Here is a 27,409-nt window from a genome sequence, read left to right as displayed (position 1 = left end):
TTTTGCCCAGAAGTTTCTTAAAAGCTGTGCCTCCGCGTGGGTTGGGACAGGGATGGGGGATACAGGAAGAAGAGGCAGGGGGAGGCTTTGGGTACCGGTTGTGAGGGGGCGTTTGTTGGGGGGTGGGGGTGAGTTGCTGAGGATGGGCGGGAGACCTGGGACGTTAGTACACAAAAGGCCATTTCCGGCTCAAATTTCGTTCCCAAGGCTCTTGGAGTTGAACTTTTTTTGGGGAAAAGGACCAGTCCCAAAGAACTAGGTGTGTGTGTGTACGAGGGGGCGGAGAAGGTCCCCACCTTAAGTAGGAGTATCCCTCTCCGCATCTTTGTGGCTGTTGCGAGCGCGGCCGGCCGGCTGAGGCCGCCTCCTTGTCCCCCCGCCCCCGGGGCCGCCGCCGCCGCAGGTCGCCCAGACAAAGGGCCGGCCGGCGGGCTCGGGCGCTCGCCGCGCGCCTCGGAGCCGCAGCGCCCGGAAGCCCCGGCCTCGGGCCGCAGACCCCGCCCGGGCTGGCGCGGCGCCGGCCCCGCTTCCACTCAGTCTTTGACCCGCCGCGCCCCCGCGGGCCGCCCGCTGTAAGCGCTGCCCCGGCCGCCGCCGCTCTTTTTCGGGCCGGCCGGCGGCATGGCTGTGTCCTGGAGGAGCTGGCTGGCCAACGAAGGGGTTAAGCACCTCTGCCTGGTAGGATGGCGGGCGAGCTCTCCCGCGTTCTGTCTCTCGGGCAGCAAGTTTGATTCATTCTCCGAGCGTGCGCGGGGGGAAGCTGGAAGGGGAAGTTGGCCTCTGGGTGGAACATCCTCAACTAACAAAACTTTCCGCTGGTAACACCTGGAGATGATAGCGCTCCCCTCTTCCGCCAGCTGCATGGGAACTTTCCTGCACGCGGATGGGAGAGCGGCTGGCCAGGAAGGGAGAAGAGATGACTTGTAGGGAACACAGCTTTTCCTTAACCCGTTTAACATCTTCCCCCTTTGCTCTTTCCCCAGACTGCTGCTGTTTGATGTTGTATTTTAACAACATACAATGCTTGGGACATGCTGATGTCACTGCTTTCTTAGTCTCTTTTTGTCCGGCAGGGGAGATCTGCAAGTCCTTTAGGAGACCTGTGTGCAACCCAAACGCTTCGTCTCAGGTGCAGGGGCTGAGTGAGGTCAGATGGGTTTTCCTCTGAGTGGTTTTCAGCTTGCTGGTTAATTGAGAATGCTTTCTGCAATTAGTAAGTGAGTTCCATTGAAAGTATTGTGTCCAAGGAAGGTACTTGAGGTTTCCATTCGTCAGGTAATGTTTGTTTTTCATTTTTGTCTTCTCCCTCCCTTTGTGTCATTTAGCTTCTCTGGCTCTCCTTGAATGTCCTGCTTTTCTGGAAAACCTTCCTGCTGTATAACCAAGGGCCGGAGTATTACTACCTCCACCAGATGTTGGGGGTAAGTGGGTCTTGGGTGACCTGCTGGCGTGGGTTCAATGTGGGCAGACCTTGCTACAGCCCCTCGACAGTTCTTCCATTCATTAAAGCAACGTTGGTTGTTCACTTTAGAAATATTTGCTATTCTCTAATGGGGTCGAGTTTTCTTGATTTATCGTTTATACTTGTCTGGGTTAAAATGATTGACTCTTTTAAGAACCGAAGATCATATCTGCTAAAGTGAAACGAATGAATCTGCCAGACCAGGCTAGTTTGTCCTGAGAAAAGTTGCTGCTTCTTGTCAGCTGCAAAGCGCCCTGAAGGATCTGCTTCACTGGGAGGACCAGCTGATGACAGGCTGTTAGTTTTCACTAATCAAGACTTTAGCCTGCCCATAAGCTTAGCCAGAGGATTTCTGCACTGTTTCCTTTTACTGTCAGTTCTCACCAAGGATGTGTCTAATGCAGTTATTCATTTCTGGGCATTTCTCAGCTGTCTGCCCTGGGTTAGTGGCTGATTATGGTTCCAGTGTTCTGGTCTAATATGAGAATGATATTGTGCAAAACTTTGCTCTGCTTTATCTCATGTTGATATTTTTTCTTTTCTCTGTTCCATGATGTTTCTGAGCTCATTCTTCCTCTCCACTCCCTTCCTGCTTGACTCCTTAAAAGACATCGGCGCTGAGGACATCTTACTTTGTATCAGGAGACAGCATTTTCTAAGCAACAAGTAAAAAGTATAAAACATGGAAAAATCTTAGGGCATCTGAAAAAGCAGATTTTACAATTTGTTTTCATTGGGGAAGAAAACGCATTCTAAAGAGGAGATGCATTGTTTTCTTTTTGATGATTTAATGACTGTTTAAAATTATGATCAATTCAGATGAAGTCAGTGGAACCAGCCTTCCATTTCTTGCTTTACGTTTACAGATCTTATTTATCTTCAAACTACAGCTCCTAGAGTAGTGCTTGGCTCATGTTAAGCCTGTAATAAACTAAGGCTACATTAGTTAATTGATATTTTATTTTATACAATAAAGTACTATTTTTCATTGTTTATGGGTCACACCATTGATATTTTTAAAGTTAAACACCTGTTTTTAAGTTTATTTTTTTAGAGTTGTTTAAGGTTCGCAGTAAAACTGAGGGGAAGGTACAACAGTTTCCCATATGCTCCCCTACCCCACACATGCACAGCCTCCCTGCTATCAACATCCTCCTCCAGAGTGGTACCTTGGTTACAACCGAGGAACCTACACTGACACGTCATCATCATCCAACACCTGTATTTTTAACTAATGGATTGTGAAGAATAGTTTCAAAGGTGAAACTTATTTGATTGATAACTGAAATGTGAACATCTCTTTCTTTCTTTCATCCAACCAACCTTCCATCCAGCCATCCAGCAAACTGTCACGAACCCTGTGCTTTTCAAATGGGCCCATAGAGAGTAAGACCTTGGCCCCTGCCCTGAATTGCTTACAATTTAGTGGAAGATCCAACAAGTAAATACGTATAATTCAAGAAACAAGTTAAGAAAAGTTTTCTCTAATAAATACATGAAGGTCTGCTGGCCTATCATTTTAATTTTGTTTCCTAGAAATTTTCCTTTAGGTATGAATTATCAAACACGAGGTTTTCAGTGGGAGATATATTTGACCTATTGTATAACTTGGTAAACAACATGGAGAAAACTCTTGAGAGTTATGATGGGAAATTTTGGCATCAAAAATGGTAGATTTTGATCAGGAGGAATTTGTATTAATATAAAATCGAAGAATAGACAACTTAGAAAGCCACAACTAAACTTTGGATTTCAGCTAAATGACATGGTATAAGCTAAAATAATAACTTATTCAAAAAGTAATGATGTTGGAAACCAAGAAGTTAATTTTTATGAGCTTAGATGCTGGGTAACAACTTCATATTTATTTTGGTGACAAGTCACCTGTGATGAAGAGTACGCAAACACACATACATACATGTATATAACCCAATTAATTAAAAACCCTTACATATGTTTTGCCTGTCTGCCAGGAAACATAAATCAGCTAGTGAGGTTCAGTGGAGAGTCCTGCAGAACAGCTGTACATAGTAGGCATGCAATAAATATTGATCAGATGAGAGAAGAAAAAAATGATAAAAGGACTAAATGAAAGATTACGAGTAAAAAATGCAATAAGCAGATTGAAGAAGACAGAGTTGTTGTAAATTAGTTTTCATGGAAACATCAGAATGATCATAATGAGTTGCCCCTTAACGCATCCAGTCAGGAGTTAACATTTTATGAAGAATCACTGTAGAGAGGAAAGCTTTTCTTGGCATCATGCTGAAAGATGACTTCCAAACATCTCACTTTGCAGTAATCATCTATATGAGTTTTCTAGTCATTAATTTATCTAAACCATTTTGACATAGATATTTTCAGTCTGTTACTTTTTAGTGAAAAAGGAACTCTATAGGTTTATTATTTGCTTTATGAAGGAGTATTTAATTTTATTTGTCCTAGGCTTACCTTTTCTAATCTTTTGATGATTGTGGTATTGTTTCATAGTGTAATAATGTGCAGGCATTTTTCAAATTGCAAAGAAGTACAGTGTAACAATGGGAAATAATTATTTTTAAAATAAATATTGCTGGTTTCCATGTTTTGCACATTTAATGACTATATATTGTTAACTTACTGCCTTAGAGCAGTGCATGTGAAAGCCTACTAAACACCCACAGGAACGTGGTGCCGCAGTGATAGGACGGCGGAAATCCTGAAAACGACATACATATTCTGATAATATAGGTCTCTTTTAGAGGAATTTTAGCTTCATAAAAATCATGATGGTATTTCTGGAAATTAGTTTGATTGCTACCACTTTAAAATACAAATGGAAACAGTACTTCCATTTCTTGACCATTTTGATAATGGCATTTAGTCTGATTGCTGTTATTCATCTGTAAAATGTAAGGTAATAAGAGTGTTGCACTAATATTATGGGAAGGAGGGTCTGCAGAATATGCCCATTTGCAGGAAGACATAGACATTGAGAAGCAGTTAATTCTTAGTAGTTGTCTGAAATTTCTGCTTTCCATTGAAAAACAACTATTTATTCAACTGTTTATACCGATGATATACCAGGCACTTTACAAATATTTTGTTTAAGCTAGGAAATTATTCTTCCCATTTTACATATGGGGATTTCCAAATATAGGCCGAGGAAACTGAATGACTGCCTGAGGTCCCTTTGGATGGTCACTGTCACAGCTAGGATCTGAATACAGTACTGTCTGGCCTTTTGCTTTTTCCTCATACCGTACAAATTTTCTAAACCACTTCATTGGCCCATCTCAGAGACTCCACTGGTTAGTGTTACTCTTTATCAATACTGCCCAATAGAAATATAATGTGAATCATACATAATTAAAAATTTCCAGTAGTACATTAAAAAAGTAAGAAGAAGATAGTGGCATTGACTTTAATAATATGTTTTATTTAAAATATATCCAAAGTATTTTAATGAATTGAAATATTCAACATGTGGTCAATATTTTAAAAATTTATTAATGAGATGTTTTACATTATTTTTTTGTTTATTGATGCTTTGAAACATAGTGTATATTTGACACTTAATGCATATCACAATTCAGTCACTAAATTTTCATCAGAAATCCTTGAGCTGTGTTTAGATTTCATGCAGTTTTACAGATAAAAAAGTGGATCCGCATAACCAAGTTGTTCCAAATATATTTAAAGATTTTCCAATAATACAAATGAATATCAGCTTTTAAATTTAAATTAATAAAATTAATAAACCTGAAAATTCAGTTTTTTGGTGGCCCTACATACATTTCATATGCTCAATAGCCATGTGTGGCTTATGTCTACCATTTTGGACAGTACAAAGATAGACTGTGGGGGAAGGTATTCCTACCTTCACGGCCATAAGGACTTGTCATTTTGCTTTAAGGCAAATAACTAGCCACCAATCAGCCCAATAAAAGACATCAGGATGTGGGTAGTTCTCTTGCTCCTTTTCTCCAAAACAGTAGTTAATATTGTATGGGAAGTTGTAGGCTCTAGTCGTAGGCGTGTAACTAAAAAAATCTCTCTGACTTCTTCCTAATCTTCTGAGCTTTCTCATGGTGGGAGCTTTTGAGAGTAAATGTACAAAAAGTATTTAATTTTCAGAACTGGAGTATCTATTTTTATTGCTAGAAGTCTAGGTGACTGTTCTCAGACCTAAATTAAGGATTAAAAAATTGCATTAGAACTGACAGGGAAAAGAAAATCTTAAGTGATGGGAGAGAAAATAATGTTGGGCTTAATATGTTTTAGTCGGAGTTTTCATCATTATTCTTTCCTAGACCGGTCTGACCCAGACCTGGAGGCAACTTGGTCACGGCTGGTTTGTGCCTGAGTTAATGTGCTAATCAGACTGTGTACTTCCTAGGAGATGTTTAATTATGACATGCTGTGAATACTGGAATCTTAAAATGAGCTAAGAGGGAAAGAAAGTCTTTTGAGGGAACCGAAAACAAACACAAACAAACAAATCAAACAAGAACTTCCTCCGCCATGGCAGCATTTAAATAAGGGACTCCATTGATTACTTAAGATGAAATTTGTTTTCAATTTATTTATTTTCAAGGAGTGGAAAATGTAGTTCCTTTGATGGAAAGTACTAATGTGTTGTGACTAACTCTGAGAAATTGCTTCGTAAGTTTTTTGAAATATTGGGGCAATTTAACTCAGAGTGCTACTTATAGAAGGCTTCACATTCATGTTCACCTGTTTCTGAGTTGTATTTCTGACATTTTAACAATTAACGGATATAATTTAATTGATACAAACATTTTAATTTAGGAAGAGAATGTGTTTTGTGGTACCAGGTTCATGCATCTTGGTTTTATATCGTTTTTCTCCAAATTCACGGTTATGTGTGGACCGTTCAGTTTCATCCTAGTGATTCTCATGGTGCCAGGATGAGAATTTAAGTTTTTTTTTGCTTGGTCTCACAATTATTATTTTAGATCTGCTTCATGGTCATGAGGATCATTTTTTCTTTTTTTAAACTCTTATTGAGATACCTATGTTCATTGGAAGAAAGTTGTGAGCAATGAGAGTTTTTCCTAATCTCCCGGTGATGATCTTGCTTTGGTCAATCATTATCCTTTAAGTGATTTAGAAACATTAACTAATTTACCCTCTCAAGAGTCCTAGGAGTTATATCATAATGAACATTTTGTAGAGACAGAAATCTGATGTCATGTGAGTTTCCTAAGGTCGGAGCTTGAGTCTCTGGACAAATGGACCCAGGATTTTAAGTCAGTTTTGGTTTCCCCGCTGGCTTAGGCAGCTTTACTTCTGCTGAGAAGGAATGTACGCCTCCTGTCAATTTCAGAAAAGGCTTGATCATTAACTCTTTCCTTTTATTGCACAGAATATTGTGGTTTCAATTCAGGGGATATTTTTAACTGAGTTGTTGTTCCTTTTTATTCTTAACATCCTGCTATTTGAAAACCGTTTACTTTCTGTTTATTGATAGGTGGTAGGGGTTACATTACTTTGATGCAATCATTATATTCTTAATCTGTTTACAATAGATAGAATTTCAGAGAATTTTAGACCTGGAAGAGAGCTTTGATATCTTGACTTAAATTTCTTTCTCATTTTCTCCAATAGAAAAATGAGGTGGAAGTGACTTGCTGACTATCACCCTCTGAATTAGTGGCTTGGTCACTATTCTGATTTATTGATCTTTTCAGTCCAACATTCAGCCTGTTATAGTGAAAAACTCATGCACATGTGCAAGAACACAAAACTCCATACTCTATAGATTACTAGCTTTTCATCTTATGTGAGATGATATTTAAAGATGTTTAGCAATTTAAGAAGTTAAAAAAAACTATTGATTTATCCTCAAGATAACATATATTTTCAGCATTACAGTTGTTTTAGACTTGTCTCAGACAAATTCTAAAGGAATTATGAAACATTTTAATTTAAATTACTTCTGATTGCACAATATTTGGCAGAATTTTAGCACTCATTGTTTAACCTCTTTGTTTTATACAGCTAAATGCTCACTGTATAATTTTCTTTTAGCAGTAACATCCAAAACGCTCAAAATTGGAAGGTGGAACTAATTTCAGAGATTGTCAAATCTACTTCCTTCATTTCATTATTAATAATGTTAGTAATATTTAATCTTTTCATCCATCCTATGGAATAGATATTTTTAATTTTTCAGCTAAGAAACTGAATTAGAAAAGTTCTGTAATTTGGTAGTGAGTGACAGAGGTAGGACTCCAGCCCAAACATCCTGGTTCTAGAACTTGTATTCTTAACCCCTGTGCTCTTCTGTCTTTGTGCAACTTTAATACTAGGCTGAACCATATGGAATTGCCATTTTGATAAAACAAAAATAATCAAATATCAGCCATTTCATGTAGTTCAACCTAATAACTGCAATTACCATTTATTAATCACATACTATGTGCCAGACACAGTTAGTTCTTTGCTCTTTCCTTTTATAATCTCATTAATCCTTATATTTAATTTAATACATATAACAACCCTGGAGGATAAAAATCATCGCTTTTTACAGAATTGAGAAAGTACGATTGTGAGTGGTTAGGTAACTTTCCCCAGGTCACACAGCTAACAACTGGAGAAGCCCAATTTGAGCCCACATTCATCTGATACTGTAGACATGCTCTCCATCACTCTGGTCCAATAGGGAGGTTCTAAGACAGATAGGATTAGAACCTGGAACTTCCCACTCTTATCTGAGATTCTTGTGCATCCTACCACTGTCGCTCTGGGTAGGAATGTTTGTATGTGTGTTTGTGTGTTTTTGTATCAATTTAAGTACTCAGTCAGAAGTAAAGGTAAGAATATAGTTTATGGATTATTTTTAAACCTGAGGAAGACTTACACCTCATCCTAGCTGATATCTACTGCGTTCATTTACTCGGGCTTCCATAGCAAAGTTCCGCAGACTGGGTGGCTTAAACAACAGAAATGTATTTCCTGGTGGTTCTGGAGGCTGGTGCAGTATGCTGTTTCCTGAGGAATACCCAGCCCAGCGAGAGGAGCCTGTAGAACTGCAGAGCGTCATAGGGACCTTAGGGGATTGTTCTACTTCGTTTATCTTAGCATAGTAAGATGCCTCCTTTATGGGCTCAGTGCAAAACTGAATGTGGGTGGTGTGTCTTCTAACTCTAGTCACTGTTTCTAGTTCATCATGCTAAGCATTGCGTTGTTCATAACATTGATTTTAAAAGTGCCTACATAATTCTAGGGAGGAAAATCAAATAACCCTAACTCCCTAGAGAAAAGATCATGGGCTTTGGAGCTATATAAATATGAGTTTGAATGCTGGCTCAGGCATTTATGTCCCTTTATGATTTTGGCAAATTTCTTCTCTGAGCCTAAGTTTAACTTATCTATAAAGATGAGCTTAAGCCTTCCTCTTAGGTTAGTTGTGAAGATTACATGAGAAAATAGAGGTGAAATGCTTATTACCTGGTGCATTTGCACTTAGCAGAAGATAGCGATTACTGTAAATATTAAGCATTGTTTAGTATTAATACTATTAATGGTACTAAATAATAGTTATTATTTATGTTTATAAACAAAAATATTAAAAGGAATTCAGAGAAATCTAAAGCTGGAAGGAACATGCTGAGCATGTAGCAGATGGCATTAGGACAGCGAGACATCCTTCCTTTGGTTGACCTCTGGCTGCCTCCCTGATCCTTTTGGACAAAGGAAGGCTCTCTGCGGCTGTTTGTAATTGGCACACAATCTGTGGCAACTTGGTTGTGATTGCTGGGTGGAATTTCAGCTTGAGGTAGAATGCACTTCATTCAGAAAAACATTTATGAATCTTAATGAAACCTTGGAGTCTTGAAAAAATAAACAAGGGAAATAATGCCTATCTCAGAAGATTATTGCAAACCTTAAAGAAAATTAAAAGAAATAGTAATAATAGCTGGAACTAACATTCATTGAAATATTCTCATGGGACAGGTATCGTGTTAAATTTGTGATACGTTCGGTGCCAGAGTCTTGACTAGTTTACAAGGTAGGTTCTGTTACATAAGAGGAAGTTAAAGCACAGAAATTATAAATAACCTGCTCGTGGATTAAAGTACCTAGAATAAAGCCCTTTATATAATAGGAATTCCTGAAATGCCAGCTTTCCTCTTTCCTTTCCTCTTTCCTCATTCTGTGTAGCCATATACAATAATTCATTTATCAGTCCTGTACCCCTGATAAAACAGTGAGACTGTCCTACTTATCTCAGAGTGTTGTGCTGAGGATTAGATAACTTAACAGAGAGGGAGCTGCTTTGAAGAATTGAAAGCATCACAGATGTAAAGAAAATGGTGTTATCATAGACTGTTTCTGTCTCCTGTTCCTTCCTCCCAGCTTTTAAGGCTCTAGCCATGGTACCGTAACAGAGCTCCCCTACAAGTCATAAAGGACAGTTTGGACAAAGGGATGAGAAGATTTCATCTTCATGATGGAAAAGTGGCAGATAGCCCTTAACATCTAAAATACTTTACATTTACAGTTTTGACTGTTGAAGTGGGGTCTTGAAGGTCTGTGACATGTTGTAATTAATCATTTTTCCAAGGTGTGAACTAAGAGTGAGACCTTAGTAAAAGAGTAAATTACCTAGGTGGGGAGTGAGCCTTCCTCACTTCTTAGTATCCAGGTCTTTGTGCAACTTTGTGATGTAATAAAAGTCAAACAATGTGATAAAAGTGAGTCTTGTGAAAAGTAGTTTCTTCTGAATTCTGGCAATAGGACTAAAAAAAGTAGATAGATTAAGGAGAAGATGGGCTTCTCATAATCAATAGAATTTGTTTACATTTTTAGAAATTGGAAAGTTGAATTTGACAGTGACTCCTGTCTATGGATAAATGAATCCAACGCATATTCTATAGGGAGAAAATTGCACGCTTTAATAATTTTCATGGACATGGAAATTGTTAAAGGTCTCTAGACACATATCAAGACTACCAGAGTATAATATGGTTTAAAGCAAGGAGAGATGAGTGATGTACACAAAGTGAAAACTTTTTATATGTCTGAAATTTTAAAAAAGTGGACTCTTCCACACTAAAAGTTTAAGAAATGATCTATGGTGAATGCCTTTCTGACTTTATTCCTTTCTCCTATGATAGAATTATCAAGTAGCTGATTTCAAATGGCAGGAAATTTTGTTTACAGTAATCTTAGAAAGCTCAGGTCCATTGCAAGGATCCGAGGTGGTAGTAATCCAAACAAGTTTCTTTTTTCCCCATGCTATACTTTTGGTCCTCTTTGTTAACTTCGTTTTCCCCTTAATGTGCTCTCTCTTATGTGCCTTCCAATTAGCTTCTTATCCTGGGTGAACTCACCCCACCTCCTATGGGAACATGGATTTCATGGTGGGTGAGGGTGCCCTAAGAAGAGGCGGCTGTGGAGCAAGAAAATAGGAACCACCTACGGAGAATATTGATGAGTTAGGGTGATGAGAGTGCTTCTACTTCTTGCTGATTTTCCTTGGCCAACTTACTTTTGATAAGTTACTTTGATCCTTTGAGCTTTGTTAATTCTTTTGGTTTGAAAACCGTGGGCCCCAAAGCACATTTGTAAAGTACTTTGAGTTATGCAAACAAAGGTGAAGATACGTTTTTCTTTTTCTTTTTTTCTAAGGGAAAACCAAGCAAATATCATCAGTGGTCTGTACTAATGGATTCCAACTGGAAACAAATGACTCATATTAAACCACAAGAATGTAGAGCTTTAATAGGAAAGTTCTCCCACTTGAGAAATGGCATTTGCTGGTGGGCATTGTCTGTCTTACATTCGTTATCTACCGTGGAATTTTTCTGGGGGTTGGGCCTTGGCTTAAACTAAGTAGACCCCATCATTGAACTATTCAGCTGTTTTGATCTTGTACATTTTTTAAAACATAAGAGGATCAAAGAATGAGTCAAATGAAAATCTTGGAAGAGTTTAGTTTCTTGTATCATAATGGATCTACAAGGTTTCCTTAATTTTGGTTTGCCTGAAGAAAACTAGTCTTAGATTTGTACTGGTTTTAAAGCTTGAGTGTGTTATGCTTGAAGAAAAAATATGTTTTGTTCAAACCATGGATTTTAGATATAAGAAACTTAATTTATTAAAGTCTCATATGACATTCATTCTAATTCTTGTTAAAACCAAGTGTCTGCTGTTGCCTTTTCCTGAGCACGGAGGAACTATTAGTTTAAATTTCAAATATAGTAATATCTGTGAAAATTCTACTGTATCAATGGCAACAATATAATGTAGTGAAAAGTACATGGATTTTGTGGACAAATTGACCTAAATTGAAATCTTGGCTTTACTTCTTAACACCTCTATGTTTAAGTAATTTATTGAAATCTTCAAAGCCTTAGTGTCCTCAATTTTATTTTTCAGGGAAGGATTGGCCCTGAGCTAACATTTGTTGCCAATCTTCCTTTTTTTCCCTCTCCCCCAAACCTCAGTACATAGTTGTATATTCTAGCTGTAGGTCCTTCTAGTTCTTCTATGCAGCTGCTGCCATAGCATGGCTACTGATAGACTAGTAGTGTCGTTCTGCACCCAGGAAGTAAACCCAGACCGCCAAAGCAGAGTGCACTGAACTTTAACCACGAGGCCATCATGGCTGCCTCTCCCTCAATTTTAAATTGAGAATTATATTATTAAATTGAACTACATGAAAATTCTAATGTTGAAACATTTTGACTTACAAAAATGGCAATTTTGCATAGTTTAACCTAATTTCTCTCATCGGATTTTGTTTATTTTGAAGAGAGGGTTAAGTAAGATGAAGAAATGAGTGTGAAGATGTCAAAAAATGTTACTTCCCTTCTAATGGCAAGTTGTAGTAGACATGTAGTCATGACAACACTAGACTCATTTTTTTCAAGAAACATTGTCAAATTAAGAATGTTTTGATGCTGAAATCTATTTGTAAATATTTGGTAATGACTAAAAGTTTCCAGTGACTAAGAAAAGTTAACTCCTAATTTTGTGCAATGTATAAATTCTGAAGTATTTAAAAAGATATTTTACAAATGACTGTATTTTTTCTTAATTATAGTTTCAAAATGATTAAGTTCACACTTAGTTGGTTTTCAATTGGCAGTGGTTTTCAAATTTTAGCTCCAAGTTTCTCGAGCTTTTTAAAACTTTCTGTCAAGCAAACCAGAGATTGAGGTGCACAAGAAGAGCACTAATTTTATAGGACGTTGGCAGCGAGTCTTCTCTGTTAAAACAAAGGATTTAAAAAACGTTGTTTTTGGTGTCAGGCATGGAATATTTAAACATATTCCTCAGTTCATAGCACACTACCTTCATGGCTCTGTGCAGACTCTTTGCTTTTTTCATCATTCATTCATTTATTATTTCATTAGTTAATCACTCTCCATTCTCCAGTCCCTTTTTCATCCCTGCATTAGCAACATTTCTAACAATGTGCTGACATATGTCCTTCTATTGGTATTTTATGTGTATGTTTCTTTTATTTCGCAAAAGTGGTGTTATGCATAGGACCATTCTGTTTCTATCTGGTGTCATGTTTTCAAAGTCTATCCAGGTGACTACGTGTTTCTTTTGTCCATTGCTTCTTACTGCTGCATAGTATTCCACAGTTTGCATCTGCCACATTTTACTGATCTATTTTCCCAGAAACGTACATTTAGATTACCTCCAATTTACTACTTCTTCCAATAGCATTGTGAGGTATATAAAGCATACTGGTATAGTGTAAATATTATAAGGTAGTTTGCTGGTTTTATAATTTAAAGACTTTGCCCACTAGGTTTTCTTAAAATGGAGGACAACTAATTTGTTCATATTGTAAGAAAATATTGGATTTTGTATTTACTTGTTATAACGGTTTTAGTCAAATTAAGATGAAGGTGGCAATGATACCACACATGGCTCAAATCTAAAAAACATTAAGACATTTGATTGTAATAGCTAGTTTTCAGTGCGAATTTTAAAGGATATTGGGTTGCTGAAGAGATGAATGCAGTGAATATTTTAAGTATTGTTTAATTTCTCAATTCATATGGCTTCTTTTTAAATGTGTTGTCCATAATATTAACCATAAGCAAAAAATAGCCATATAAACAATGATGGTAAAAGCAATAACAATAACAAATATAATATCAAACTTGGAAATACTAGGAAGTAGAATAAATATAGAAGAGAATGTTAAAAGGATAGGTGGATACAATGGAATGGATTACAAAGAAGACAGATAAAGAAATGTCACAGCAACAATTCACCCTTTCTGAACTGCCAAGTATAGTAGGTAGCTCGTACCAACCCCAAAGGCCAGTCAAAGTTAGGAAGGTTGTGTGAGTGGAAGGTTTTTTTAATTTATTTTTTTATTTTTGTGCATGGAAGCATAGGGTTTTCTTTATTAATATTTTAAAATATGTTGAAATACTTTTGTTTTTGCAGAAACTGTTTGCTAAGTGTCTTAAGAGCACATAAGCTAACCACGCTATAGGAAATATGGTATGGCACCTATGGCAAAGGAATGGCAGGTTGGATGATATGTAATGTTTGAGCTCGACTTAAATTGTAGTTTATTGTTATTTATTGTTATTTATTCATTGAGTTCTTGATACTTAATTGTTAAAATGTAGTACATTTCAAAAGAAATATATGCTTGTGTAAAATGAATACTGATGATACAGTAGAAAAAATAGAAACTCCCCATTACTTCTACAAGGTAATCGCCTGTTGTCTATATAATCTATTTCCATGTGTATATCTATATCTATGCCTGTGTATATAGATGCACATATGTGCACCTGCATATTATTAATTCAATAATATGGATATTATTTCATTTCCACTATACAAGTTTAACATTTTATTTTTAATGCTACATAGTGTCTCCTAATGTATACCATAATTTGTTTTATGTTTCTCTACTGTTGGTCATTTTAGTTCTGTTCTTTTTTGTTTTGGTATCACAGATCATACTGCAATGAGTATCCTTGTAGACATTTACATGTACACTTGGATAAGTATTTCTGTGTGCTATTTTGTTTTTTAAGAAAGAATATGAAGTGATATTTTGGTCTTATTCAATGTTAACTTTTTAGGGAAGAAAGAAAGATTGTTTGATTTACGTTTCATTTCTTATAGCAGTATATCATCCTGATTTATTGTATTGTTCTACTTGCAGATGAACTAGTGTGGGCCTCTGTATGTTGACTAGGGAAACTGAATAGAGTTTGTCAGAAGAGTGTAATGCTTAAATGTGTGTGCATTAGGAAGTTTAGGTAAATAGTCTGTAACAAATGATCCATTTATTCAGTCCATCTTTACTCAGTATCTACTCTATTAGGCATTTTGGCCATGTTAATGCCTCCAGAGTTCTTTTTCTTAGAATCGATAGCTTCTCAGAGACAGTATTTTTTTTTTTTTCAAAGAAAGACTGAAAGAAAGTCAACTTGAGATTGCTAGTATTTTGAGGACAAAGATGGAACTTAAAGACAAGTTTATAGATTCAATTAAGAAGAGTTATTAAACAGGATTGAGTTCAGGAGGAGTAAGATAGATATGATTAAATAGGGTATGCTTGACAGACATGAGAGAAAATTCTTAATATTGAAGATCCCATATTCACTATATGAGTTTTAATATATGTCATCATGGATAGTCTGATTAAAATTCTAACCAAGTGAGGGGATACTGTTGCTATGAGTATAGTTTCCTTTCAAAAATTATTCCATATGCTCAGGCCACTGGTTTATCTCTTTTGGCTTTTAAATTTTAGGAGGAATGTTGAGAAATCAAAAATAGTTTAAAGCTGAGGAAGAATGATGTGAAGTTTTCGAGTGATTTGTTTCTGATGAAGAGTAGCTGAGAGATGACTAAAATACTAAGTAATTGTGATCAAATGTGCTGGACCTGTGATGTTGGAGATACAAGGCCTGTCTTGGCTTTCTAGCCAGCTATGCTCTGCAGAATACATTCCACTCCTCAGTGCCTTTCCTTGTGCATGGACCATTTCTGTAGGAGGAGGAAGATGTAATAATGACATAAGTTAAATGCTCTGTAACTCTTGAGACCCTTGTTTTTGTGCGTTAAAGATGAGTAGAGGATAAGGGATGAGCATGAATACCCACAGGAATGTAATAGGTGAATTAAAAAAATTTCCATTTTAATAATGTTTGTCAGCTAAAGAGGTCAAATCATTTTTACTTGATGTATTTTTACCTTTTCGAACAGTTCTATGAGGGAAAGTAGAGGAAGATTTATTGTTTTGTTAAGTTCTTCAATTCTAGGTTTTAGAGACAAGTGACCTTGGTAGAGGTCACAGGTGTTAGTTGTGATAAAAATTCATACCTTTTAATCTGATGACCTGTTTGCTAAATGGCATTGCCTTTAGAAACCCATGAACGTGTTCATATGCAATTCTCAATCCCATTTATGTTGAACTTTAACTTTTCCAGGCGGATAATTACTCTGGAAGTGAATCTCTTCTGCTCTCTGGGCTTTTGGCACAGGAAAGACCAGGTGGACAAAATGAGGACAGAAATATCACTTTACATCTTACTTTCTTCTTCTCTCTCTGTAATAGCTACATTTCCTTCTGACTCATAATAAACTCCTAAGGAAAAACCACATTCCTACTGGAAATGGAAGAAAGTTCCTTTCTAGAAAGGGTAGAATGAAGGATGATGACATATAAGAAGGAAAGATTTGAGTTAAGCATGAGGAAATCTGGATATAAAGTCAGGATGGACTCTATGTTTTGATGGTCCCTTTAAATATATGGGAAAATTTTTCCCCCCAGCTTCTTCCTTTAGAACTGATAGATCCTTTTAGAGACAGTGTTTAGGAGAAAAAAAAAAAAAAGGCAGTTTATAGTTAGGCAGAGCGGTCAGGTTGAGTAAAAAATTACATCATAGTTAAAAGTCTCCAGGGGCAATTGGTTGAGAGAAACCAGCTAGGATCGCTTGGAATGAATTACAGTTTATTATGGTATGAAGGGACATTCATGAGCTTTTGGATATACCCCAAGAGCACTGAATTGGTAGTTTATTTGGGGAATTTTTTTTGTTAAGAAATAATTACTCCAACTATTATTAACTGCTTTCTGGTTGCTCATGACATGTTATTCATTATTATTTCCATATGAAACCTTACCAAAATAATTAGGTAATCTAGTTTTGAAGTAGCCATTCATTGAAATGTCATTTTTTTATTCTTACGTGCACTCTTACTCCCATGGAATGTCCATCATATTCTAAATTCATATATTAATGGTACAAACTAAACATTTAAGTTGGGACCACAGGTGTGATTGATAGGTATAGGAAAAATAAATTGTTCTGATTTTCTGCCATGGACCCTTTTGGTTACTATAAAGACAATGAAAAATGCCTCCCATTGCCTTAGAAAATCATATAGACTACTCTATGGGGCTGTCTCTTTTTGTTCATGTATCTCTCTCATGACTTCTTGTCTCTGGCTTTTGTTACTCAAAGCATATTTTTCCCCAAGGAGTATATTTTTGAAATAATTTTCTTTATTAATGACCATGCTTTTTTGAGGTCCCCAAGGATAAGAGGCAGGTTCGGCTTTGCCACTTACCAGTGCTGCCACTTGCTAGCTTTCTAGGGGGGATAAGGAGATAAATAGGTAAACCATTACAATATTAGGGGTTAATTGCTCTCATGGAAGTACAGTGAAGTGCAAAAAGGAAGCATTGAGAAAAATGCTCCAAAGTTTTTAGAATATTTGAAAAAGGGAAAAATTTGGAGGTGTAAATGAGGGTGTGGGTGGGGATGTGGGCCTTAGCAAGGCCGGACAGAGAAAATGACCCTTGGGCCGAGACTTGAAGAATAATAAAGAGTTCATCTGGTAGTTAGCATGGAGGCTGGAAGAGGTGGAATGCCATCACCAATACAAGGAACGCAGCATGAGCTGTGGATAGGGAGCTGAGATGTGCAGTAAAAACTTGGAATAACTAATCTGGGTAGTGCATCCAGGAGCTGGACTGAGCCGTATAACATACAATTATAGCCCAGTGACCTTATAGTATCATCACTTTGGCTTATTTTCAGACTTATAAGTAGGATCAAAAAGAAGATTGGAGTAGATGACCTATATGCTCTTGTCAAAAAGCTGCAGTCACCCTGAAGGTTTTCTGCAAGTTGTGTGTTACTCAGTTCCATAGAATAAATCCTAGTCTCTAGAATGATGAGGGCTGGGGAAGTAGAGGCAGAGTTGCTATCCTGGGCAATATGGTACGATGGAAAGAGCAGGGCCTGAGTTTTCATCCCAGATGTGAACTAGACCACCTGAATAATCACATTTGCTTTTGATTCTCTTTTTCTTACTTTCCAAAATGAGGGTATTGAAGGATCATCTCATAGGCTCATTCATTCACTTAGTCACCACATGTTTATTGAACACTTACTAGTTACCTAGAACTTTCTTTGAATTCTTTAGGTACAGTTGAGTGGAATAAAGCTCAATTCCCATAGCTATAGCCATAACATTACTCTCCAGAGGTGAGGATGGAGAGGCAGGCCTGGAAAGAGTGATTTGCTGGAAGTCATTCTGTAAAAACATTTACATTTTGAAAGTAGATTTGGCTTATGGATGGCAAGGGACCAGGATGATGATAATAGTTTCTGTTGACTTCTTACTATATGCCAGGCACTGCACTAAGTACTGTATATGCTCATTTAATACTCATAATGACCCTTTGGGGTAGATGTATTATTATCATTTTTTCATTTTATAGTTGAGGAAAATGACAGAGAGGGTAAGAAAATTACCTAAAGACACACAGCTAGTAAATGTCCTTCATACTCAGGTTTGTCTGACTTCAAAGTATATTCTAAAACTGTGATTGCCAAGCCTGCTTGTACCTCCCAGGGCCACACTCCAGGTCTCAGGAATGAGAATTTGAGGAAGCACAGCAGAGATATGTTTCTTTTGAAGTAGCCCATCAAATGATTTCAATGTGCAGTCAGATTAGGGAAGTCTTGTGTGAATGTCTATACAAAATGACAGGAAAACATACTGGTTGGATAAAAGTGTAAGCAGGTGAAAGAGTAAGAAAGTATTATGGTGTGGAAAGAGCGCTAGACCAGGTGTCTGAATTCCCCTCTCTGTTCTGGGGAGTGAAGCGTTGTTATGGAAATGACAGAAAGCATGGAGGGAAGGCCTGGGTTCTAGTGCTTGTTTCTTTACAAAATAGCAGCAGAAGTGGAGGAAAAAGATTGGCCTTGGTGACTTGTAAGGCCCCATGAAGGAGCTACAGTGCTGTGATTATAAAGCATGCAAGAATTAGGTATTGTGTAGACATTGTTTAGTTTGATTAGAAACATTTCCTTGGGTGAAAACAGTCAATAAAATTGACCTTAATTAGTACAGATTTACATAAATTTAGACAAACACAAAATACCAAATCAGAATATGAAAAAGTCTTTTATAAACTTTCTATGGTAATTTTTATTTTTATTTTTTCTTGGAAGTGACTAATTGTTAACTCACCAAGAGGTAGCTAGAAAATGACCAATTATTAAAGCTTGCTATTAATACTTCTCTGGCCTTTTCAAATCTCTTTGAACAATAATTTTGCATAGATATTTACATGTAAAATGGCATGTTATATTTCCCCAAAATTGTTGAAAAAATTCCCAGTTGCTAGCAAAATGCTCATTTGAAAGTTAATGTACCAGAAAAGGTAGTTTACAAGTCCTCTCTAGAGTCAACTATTTCAACAGGAGTTTGTTACATTTTAATAGACTTGTCAAGAACTTGGATAAAGACGTGGAAAATGTGAATGTGAAACTTTCAGCTAAGGCAAAATTGAGAAGGAAAAATATCAGAATATAGAATTCATACCCAATGTAATATAATAGGCTAAAGCCAATAAATTGTTGCATTTATGTAACTACTCTCTCATGCCTCCATTTTTTTTTTCTAGTATAGGATAGAAGGGTCATTACTTGATAGCAATCATGTGAGAAAATCTATATGTTGGAAACTTGAGATGAGCCATTATGCAACGTAGTTGTCCCACTATATAATACAGACATAGAATTAGCAGATTCTGTCCTTAGTGAGGCACATGTTGATCTTCAGTACTGCTCTGTACCGTTAGTCTATGTCAGTTGTGCTGAATTCCGGTGAATTGGGAAAGGTCACTGAGATGATGATGGAGTCTTAAAATTATATCAGGAATTTTAGACTTAGCTAGTTGTGTTAGCATGAAGAAAATAAGATTGGGCTGGGAAATCATCCCATTTTTATCTTCAGTTTTTGAATGTCTGTTTCAGGAATATTATTATCTAGAGGAGCCCAGTAGGTGGAAGTTATAGAGACACAGATTTCATCTAAGTGAAAGAAAACAAAATAGAATTATTGGCAGTGGAACACGCTGCTGTCTCTGGAAAAATTCGACAGAGGGTAGGTTACCTTTGGTCAGGGCTGTCATAGAAGGGGTTAGACTTTGGGTGGATGGTGAGATGTGGGTTAGGACCTTTTAGTTCTCCAATTTTAGAAGTATATGTTTTAGTGAATTATTTAGCAAAATAAATTTACTGATAAGTAAAATGTTTAGTCAAAACATAAAGAATCCCTTCTCTATGTAAGACTCAGATATAATTAGCATAACATGTATGCCTTGTCTCCAACAAAATTTCACTTTTGTGATGATTAGACAAAGTTATGTAATTGCTAGAATTATTTCCTTCCAATTTGTTCTCCACACTTCATTCAGAGTAATCATTACCAGATACTAACCTCTTCACACCGCCTTCCTGCCTAGAACGCAATCACTCTGCATTGATTTTAGGATAAAGACACATTCTTAACATGACCTACAAGTCCAGCAAGATCTACCCCTACCTGCTGCTGTAGCTTTAGCTTGTACCATCCTCCATTTCCAATCCAAGCATATTGACCTACTATTAATTTCTCATATATACAGCATGCTCTCATTTGCCACACATGGCATGGATGTCCTTCTGATTCCTGCATTTTTTTTTTTTTTCTGCATGGATGTCCTTCTGATTTCTAGATGACTCCTGCCTGCTCTACCCTCCAGAACTCAGGTCATCTTTCACTTAATCAAGAAAGCCTTCTTGACCTTCCTGTTTAGATCTCATTTCCTGTTACACATGCTCATACTCTGTCTTTCTCATTCACTGCATTGATCACTGTTACAATTTACATTTGATTATGTAGGTATCTGATTAATAGCTATTTCCCCTACTAAAATATAGGCATCCTAGGGCAAAAAGCATTTTCTGTTTTTAGTTCACTATTGAACTAGTGCCTTGCAATATGTGCATATTACAGTAAATATGTTGAATGAATAATGTAAGTGGATCAGGTAACATTTACTATCGAAGTATAGAAGAGCACATTTAGAGAAAGGATATGATACATGACCCTAAGAAAATAAGCTAATTTTATATAGTGCTTGCATTTTTTTTAGACTGGTTTTTCTATTCACAAAAGTCCTAAGAGCTAGGATTATTATATTAATTTTACAGATAAAGATATTTTATCCCTCTAAACTTTACAGATAAAGACAATTAACTAGCTCAAAATTAATAGTTATTAAGTAGCAGATTTAAGATAAGAAACCATGTGTTTGAGGGGCCTGCCCCATGGCCGAGTGGTTAAGTTTGCATGCTCCACTTTGGTGGCCCTGGGTTCAGTGGTTCAGATCCTGGGCACAGACCTATGCACTGCTCATCAAGCCATGCTGTGGTGTTATCTCACATAGAGGAACTAGAATGACCTACAGCTGGGATATACAACTGTGTACTCGGTCTTTGGGGACAAGAAAGAGAAAAAGAGGAAGATTGGCAACAGATGTTAGCTCAGGGCCAATCTTACTCACCAAAAAGCAAACATAAAAGAATCTGTTTTCAAAAACCCATGTGTTTGAGATTTTAGGAAAATAACCATGCACTTGATATATCTAGATGTTATATTCTTTATTAACTTGCCTCAAATGGCATATTATAATTTTCTATAGAGCTATCTTAGTTTGGGTTGCTATAACAAAATATCATAGACTAGGTGGCTTAAGTAATAAACAATTGTTTCTCACAGTTCTGGAAGCTAGGAAGTCCAAGAGCAAGGTACCAGAAGATTCGGTGTCTGGTGAGGGCCCTTTTCCTGATTTGCAGACCGCCACCTTCTTGCTGTGTCCTCACATAGGGGAGAGGGAGAGCCCTGGTCTCTTCCTGTTCTTATAAGGCATTAGTCCCATCATGAAGCTGCACCCTCATGAACATATCTAAACCTGATTACCTCCCAAAGGCTCCACCGCCAAATATCATCACATTAGGTTTCAACATATGAGTTTTGGGGGGACACAAACATTCAGTCCATACAAGGACTAAGGCATGTTTTATTTATACCTACTCATCTAAAATATATCTATAGTTTTAAAAATTACATATGGAATTTTCAGTTAATTGTATTTTAGAGATCTTGATGGGTGGGATTTGAAACATGAAAGTAACGCTGCCATCTAGTGACAACTAACCTGAATGAAGTTTGAAGACTAGAGGAGCAGGTTAAGCTCTCTAGGATGGTAAAACAAGTCATTCACAGAGAGTGGGCCAGGCACATAACGTAGGGCAGTCATTTCTTGTTAGCGAACATTTGAGGTAGCTGATTCTTGTGAAAGTCATGAATTAGTGACTAAATAAAACAAATGTGCTTAGCTGTAGAATATTACTGTGGAGTGAGTAGATAAAATGGTTTCCTATGATTGTGCCGCTTGACTGGGATCTGTCTCCATTTTTCTCACTCTCCTTACTTCTTCTGAATGTGGAAATTTGTACTCTGATAACCTAATAAAAAGAAGTTTTCATCTTAGTTTAAAGAACTAAGTATATTCAGGAACAAACATTTATGAGGAAATGGGTCCTTGGTAAAATTTCCAGAGAGATTTTTCAGCATGATAAGGAAGAAGTGGAATGCCAAAATAAACTCCATCTATTTCAAGGGGACACCTAAAGCCATTTTGAATTAAATTACTGTGTGATTTAATGTAAACACAACAATAAAACACTGCCAGACATGCAATAAATAGTTCAAACATGAAGAGGTATAAGAATTTTCTTGAAAGCATTGAACCGCAAAGGAAATTTGGATAATTTATTTGTATCTTAAGTTCTGAACTTATACGATAGATTTTAGCTGATATATTTTAAATGAATTATTGTCCTGGTACATTAAAATTGCAGATAAAATTATCATCCAAAATCCCTGGAGCTGAAATGTCCTTATCATGGGCAGATGCCAGTGCAAAATGGATAACAATTACTCTATTTCTCTGGCCTAACCAACAAAAACCTATCACTCTCAAATGAGAATAATTTTGCTGATTGAGGTGAGAAAATTATATTTCACATTTTTTTTTAGATAATCCAGAGAGGATTTTTTCTATTTGTCCACTTACTGGTATATTTTTTGAACTATATCGCTAAAGTGTTCTAACTCATGGTGTAGATATAGCCTAACTGGAAATATTAATTACTTTTTGTATAAGTCAATGAGAATTATTGCTTTCCTGACATACTTATTGCCCTGTCTCCCTTTGAGGAACATTATTTCATATGCTGACAATAACCACTGTGTAGCAGAGTTGCTGTTTTGCCAAGAGTTAAGGTGGAAATCTCAGGGGCACTAACAATTTCGAGATGAGAAAAGCATCTGACTTACACATATGTCTTAGTCAATATCCTTAAAATGAAGTAGTTTTACGTTTATTTCGGGACAAGTATATAGATATGATCCTATCTTTTGTTTTCATGCGATACACGATTCATATGAAGAATGTGGATAGTACCAGACAGTAGCAGATGACAATCTAGCAAGAGTTTGATTTAAAATGAATTGTGAGAAAGTGTTGCATCAATACCGAAGAGACTGATTCTTTGAAAAATATTTTGTACAGTATGGTTCTGATTCTCTTTGTATGAGGCACAGCTGATCTGCGATCATGCTTGTTTGGGGCCAGGGAAGAACTCCAGAGGAGCAGTGCTTCAGATGAAGCTAGAGTGAGCCAGGTGCTGTGGAAGGGGGTTGTGCAGAGGCTCAGAGTGTTCTAGACAGAGAAAACACAAAAGAGCTTTGTTTGAGATTCTTAATACTTATCAGTGAACAAAGGATTCAACACAGCACCAGTGTGGAGGCGCAGAATATACTGAGGCTCTCTAGGGCTCTTAAAACCCCGAAAAGTATAGTGGGGGCAGAACAAGAAATTGACCTCCTGCTGGAAGAAAGTACTCAGGTGATTATAATACTAGTAGACTGGGTTTTGTGTGAGTACAGAGCAGAGAGAGACTAGTTTCTTATCGGGGTTTTGGTGAGAGGAAAGTTCAAGACTCCTGAAGGAGTTGACATTGGTCATGGTACTTAAGGAGGAGCGGGGTGAGGTCTGCAGCATGTTTGTAGTTTACTTTTGGCACTGACTGTGTTTTGACCCTTGCCTTATTTGTTCAGCTAGGATTGTGTCTAAGCAGAGCCTCTGCATCTGTTCTAAACCTCAACTGCAGCCTTATCCTTTTACCCATGTGCCGAACCCTCCTGGCTTACCTTCGAGGATCCCACAAGGTAAGGAAAAATATCCTAGTCACAAATTCCAAGATAAAAATCAAGTGTAACAGTGGCATTTTAGTCCTACTTAGTTTCCATGGTCTGACTTCCTGCTAGAGTGATTTCCTCAAAGATGGTAGTAAAGACCACGTCACCTGTCAAGATGATCAGTGAGCTGTTCTGCAACACTAGATAAAGGCAGAGGATAATAGAAAAAGTTATTAATAGTGGTATCAGGCCCTGCGTTAAGCACTTTACATGTGTAATTGTGACTCCTCACAGTGACTCTGCAATCGGGTGTTGCAAATGAAGAACCTGAGGCATAGAAAGTTTGAGTAGCTTGACCAAGATCATGAGACTAGTGAATGGCAGAGTTAAGTTCTGTCCCAGTTCTGAGCTTCTTCCACTATACTATGCCTCACTGAGATGCTGTTTTTTCATTTAGTTAAATCCGGGTGAGCAAACCGGAGCCCCGTGACCTTTGAACAATACCTAGGATGACTAGTGGTGTGGTTGGCAATTTATCACTTCTTAAAACACACAACTGTTTTGAGCTGTGTAATAAGCTTGGAAAAGATGCATTGATTAAATAATGATGTCTTGTGTGATATTAAGTGTTGTAAAATGAAGGATGTAAGAAAACAGAAAAGCACTTTGAAAGTTAAAACTCAACTGAAATTCTTTTTTGCCTTCGATTATCCTTGTGTGTGTTTGTGTGTGTGTGTGTGTGCTGTATGTTTGTTTATTCCTTTCTTCACTAACATAGTAAGGCTCTGCTGGATAGATACTGATATTTTAAGAGCTTGTTAGCATGAGGTCACTTTGATGTTCTGTGAAGTTCATATGGGTAAATTTATTGCAGTAAAACTTCTCAATCTTTTCATGTGATTATATTTGGAAACTTTTTACTTTTAATGCAGTAATTTGTGGAAATAACTCTTCTCTCGGTTGCCTACCATTGTAAAATGCTAGGTTTTGATCCCTGTGGCTAGCCATTAGCTTGGCATGAAGAAAGAGAAGGTACACGGCAGGGAATGAAAAGTGCCTAAGTCTTTCAGTATTTAATGTCTTAAAGTCTTGTCTGCCAGTGTGAAACATAGGTATTCAAAGATGCTTGACATTTTGTTTTTCCATAAGATCAAGCAGGCATTTAAAACCACAGATGGAATCGCTTCATTTAAAAATAATCTTATTTTTTGACTATAAGAAGAAATCATATATATTATAAAATTCAAACATTTCAGAAATATGCAAAGTAATCAGTGAGGGTTTCTCCTAATATTACTGTGTCAGAACAACCACTGATTATAGTTTGGGGTAAATGCCTGTAGATATGTTAATGTATAATGCCATTAATTTTAAACAATACAGGATCATAGTGAAGTTTATGTGTTATAACTTTTTTACCTAACAATATATCTTGCACATCTTTCCATATCAATAATAAGCCTTCTCTCATTCTTTTTTAATAGTTTGAGTGTTCCATTGACTTGGATATATCATAATTCACCTCACCAATTTTTATTTGGTAGGCTTCTGCCATATTTCCAAAACTTTGATATTAGAAACAATACTGTAGTGAAACACTTTGTACATATATCTTATTTGTTGCATCATTTTTACTATATTAAATGATTGTTATTTAGGTTCCAAGCAGGAGAACCAGAAGATTGCTGGATAAAAGCAGAACATTCCATATAACCTGCGGCGTTACTATCTGTATTTTCTCAGGTGAGAAAGCCAAAAGATGTTAAATATCATGTTAGAATAGCACATTTTATGAATGGTATTTTTATTGTCCTATAAATTATTTACTGACACCAACTTGCAATTTTCTTATTGTATAGCTTAATTTTCTCTTTCATGTGTTTAAAGAGAGTTGTCTGATGGCACTACAGAAAATGGGTGTGTCTTATGCATTATATATATATATATATTTTTTTTTATATTATAATATGCAAAAGTTGGGCCCCAAGCTGGTAATGATTGTTTCCTAAAAGCAAATAATTTTATTTAGAAATATTGGAAGAAGCAGACTAAAAGTTTTTATGCTCTAAAAGTAATGATATCATAGGAGTTTAAATGCATGAAAATTGGAATGTGAAATGTACATTCATAGAATATGAGTCCACCCAAAATTATATTTGGTAAGTGTTTCTTTGATATTAATACTTGTGTAGAAGAGCAAATGTCAAAAATTTGTGGAAATTTATCCTGCTCAATTCCAAGTTGAAAAATAAAATGAGAATCTTTTGGTTCTTAGGAGTTATTTTAAAATAAATTTTTATCCTGAGCATTTATATGATACTTTTCAAATCTTTTGGACAGAAAGTAGTAAACATATTGATTAAGTCATGGTCTATGGAGATGGATTGTGTAGGATTTATGCCCACTTGTCCTTCTGCCTTACTGTGTGACACAGCCTTTCTGATCTTCAGTTGGCTGTTGTTTTAGCTGTAAAATGGATTGACAGTAGCACCTACCTCATAGATTTAAGATCAAATTGAGAACATCCGTATGGAGTTCTTAGAATAGAATTAGTTATAACTTGTAATCTCAGGGATTGCTTATCTCAGCAGCATAGCGCCTGACATTTCCATCTGGTCGTTTTCCGATAGGACCTAGATGTTCGGATACTAGGGACACTCAGTCTGGACATTTATGGATGGCCATTTTGAATCAGCAGTGTTTTGATACAGCTCTTACCAAGAAATCATTAAGTTTTCAGCTGTATAAAAATTGCCAACTGTTGTTGAAACAGGCATCTTTACTGTTTTATCCCTGAGCATCTTCCTATTAGCAGTTCCCACCTCTGGAGGTGAGAGAAGGGGAGAGGCTCAGGGATGGGCTGAGGACTCTAGTACGGCTCAAGGCTGAGGATGGAATAAGAGTCCAGGATGAGATGAGGGCCAAGCGTCTGATAAAAGTTACAGATGGATTAGAGCTAGGGAGGGCGAAACGTCAGAAATGGAGGAGGGTCAGGAAACATCGGCACTTTCATAACTTGGTTTGTTCTAAACAGTAGTTGTGTCTAAATATTCTGGTTCAGTTGGAGAACAGCCAAGAGATCAAGATAGAGTATTGCCATGAATGGGCGTGTATTCCAGAGGGTTTGCATTCTGCCACTCACTAATGGGCTGCTCTTAGCTAAGTTACCTTTCTTAACCTCGGTTTTCTTATCTGTAAAATAGGGACGAGTCTACCTACCTCATTGTTTTGTTGTAAGAATCAAAATGAGAAAATCCCTACAAAGAACCTGGCATAGCTTTCTCTCTGCTGCTTAAAACTAGCAGCCTTGAATTCTTTTGACCTAAAAGACCTTTTAAAGAAGGTGAATATTTCCCTTAAGGATGTATCTCATTCAGCTATTACCTAGGA

General features: G+C 36.8%; 1 protein-coding gene across 2 annotated transcripts in view; it reads left to right on the top strand.

The window, feature by feature from the left end:
• The first annotated feature begins 563 nt into the window (after positions 1–563).
• NOX4 (NADPH oxidase 4) overlaps positions 564–27,409 on the top strand; it is a 145,250-nt gene continuing 118,404 nt past the window's right edge. The window contains exons 1-4 of one of the 2 annotated variants that reach the window (XM_046686204.1): positions 564–678; positions 1,326–1,421; positions 23,939–24,049; positions 25,678–25,762. In XM_046686204.1, coding sequence (XP_046542160.1) covers positions 622–678; positions 1,326–1,421; positions 23,939–24,049; positions 25,678–25,762 — 349 coding nt within the window. In that variant the 5' untranslated portion in view covers positions 564–621. The remainder of the gene's footprint in view (positions 679–1,325; positions 1,422–23,938; positions 24,050–25,677; positions 25,763–27,409) is intronic. The other variant, XM_046686205.1, reaches the window with a different exon arrangement.

This window comes from Equus quagga, chromosome 14 (assembly GCF_021613505.1).
Source record: "Equus quagga isolate Etosha38 chromosome 14, UCLA_HA_Equagga_1.0, whole genome shotgun sequence".
NCBI classification, from domain to species: domain Eukaryota; kingdom Metazoa; phylum Chordata; class Mammalia; order Perissodactyla; family Equidae; genus Equus; species Equus quagga.
This window is presented reverse-complemented; position numbering and strand designations above follow the sequence as displayed.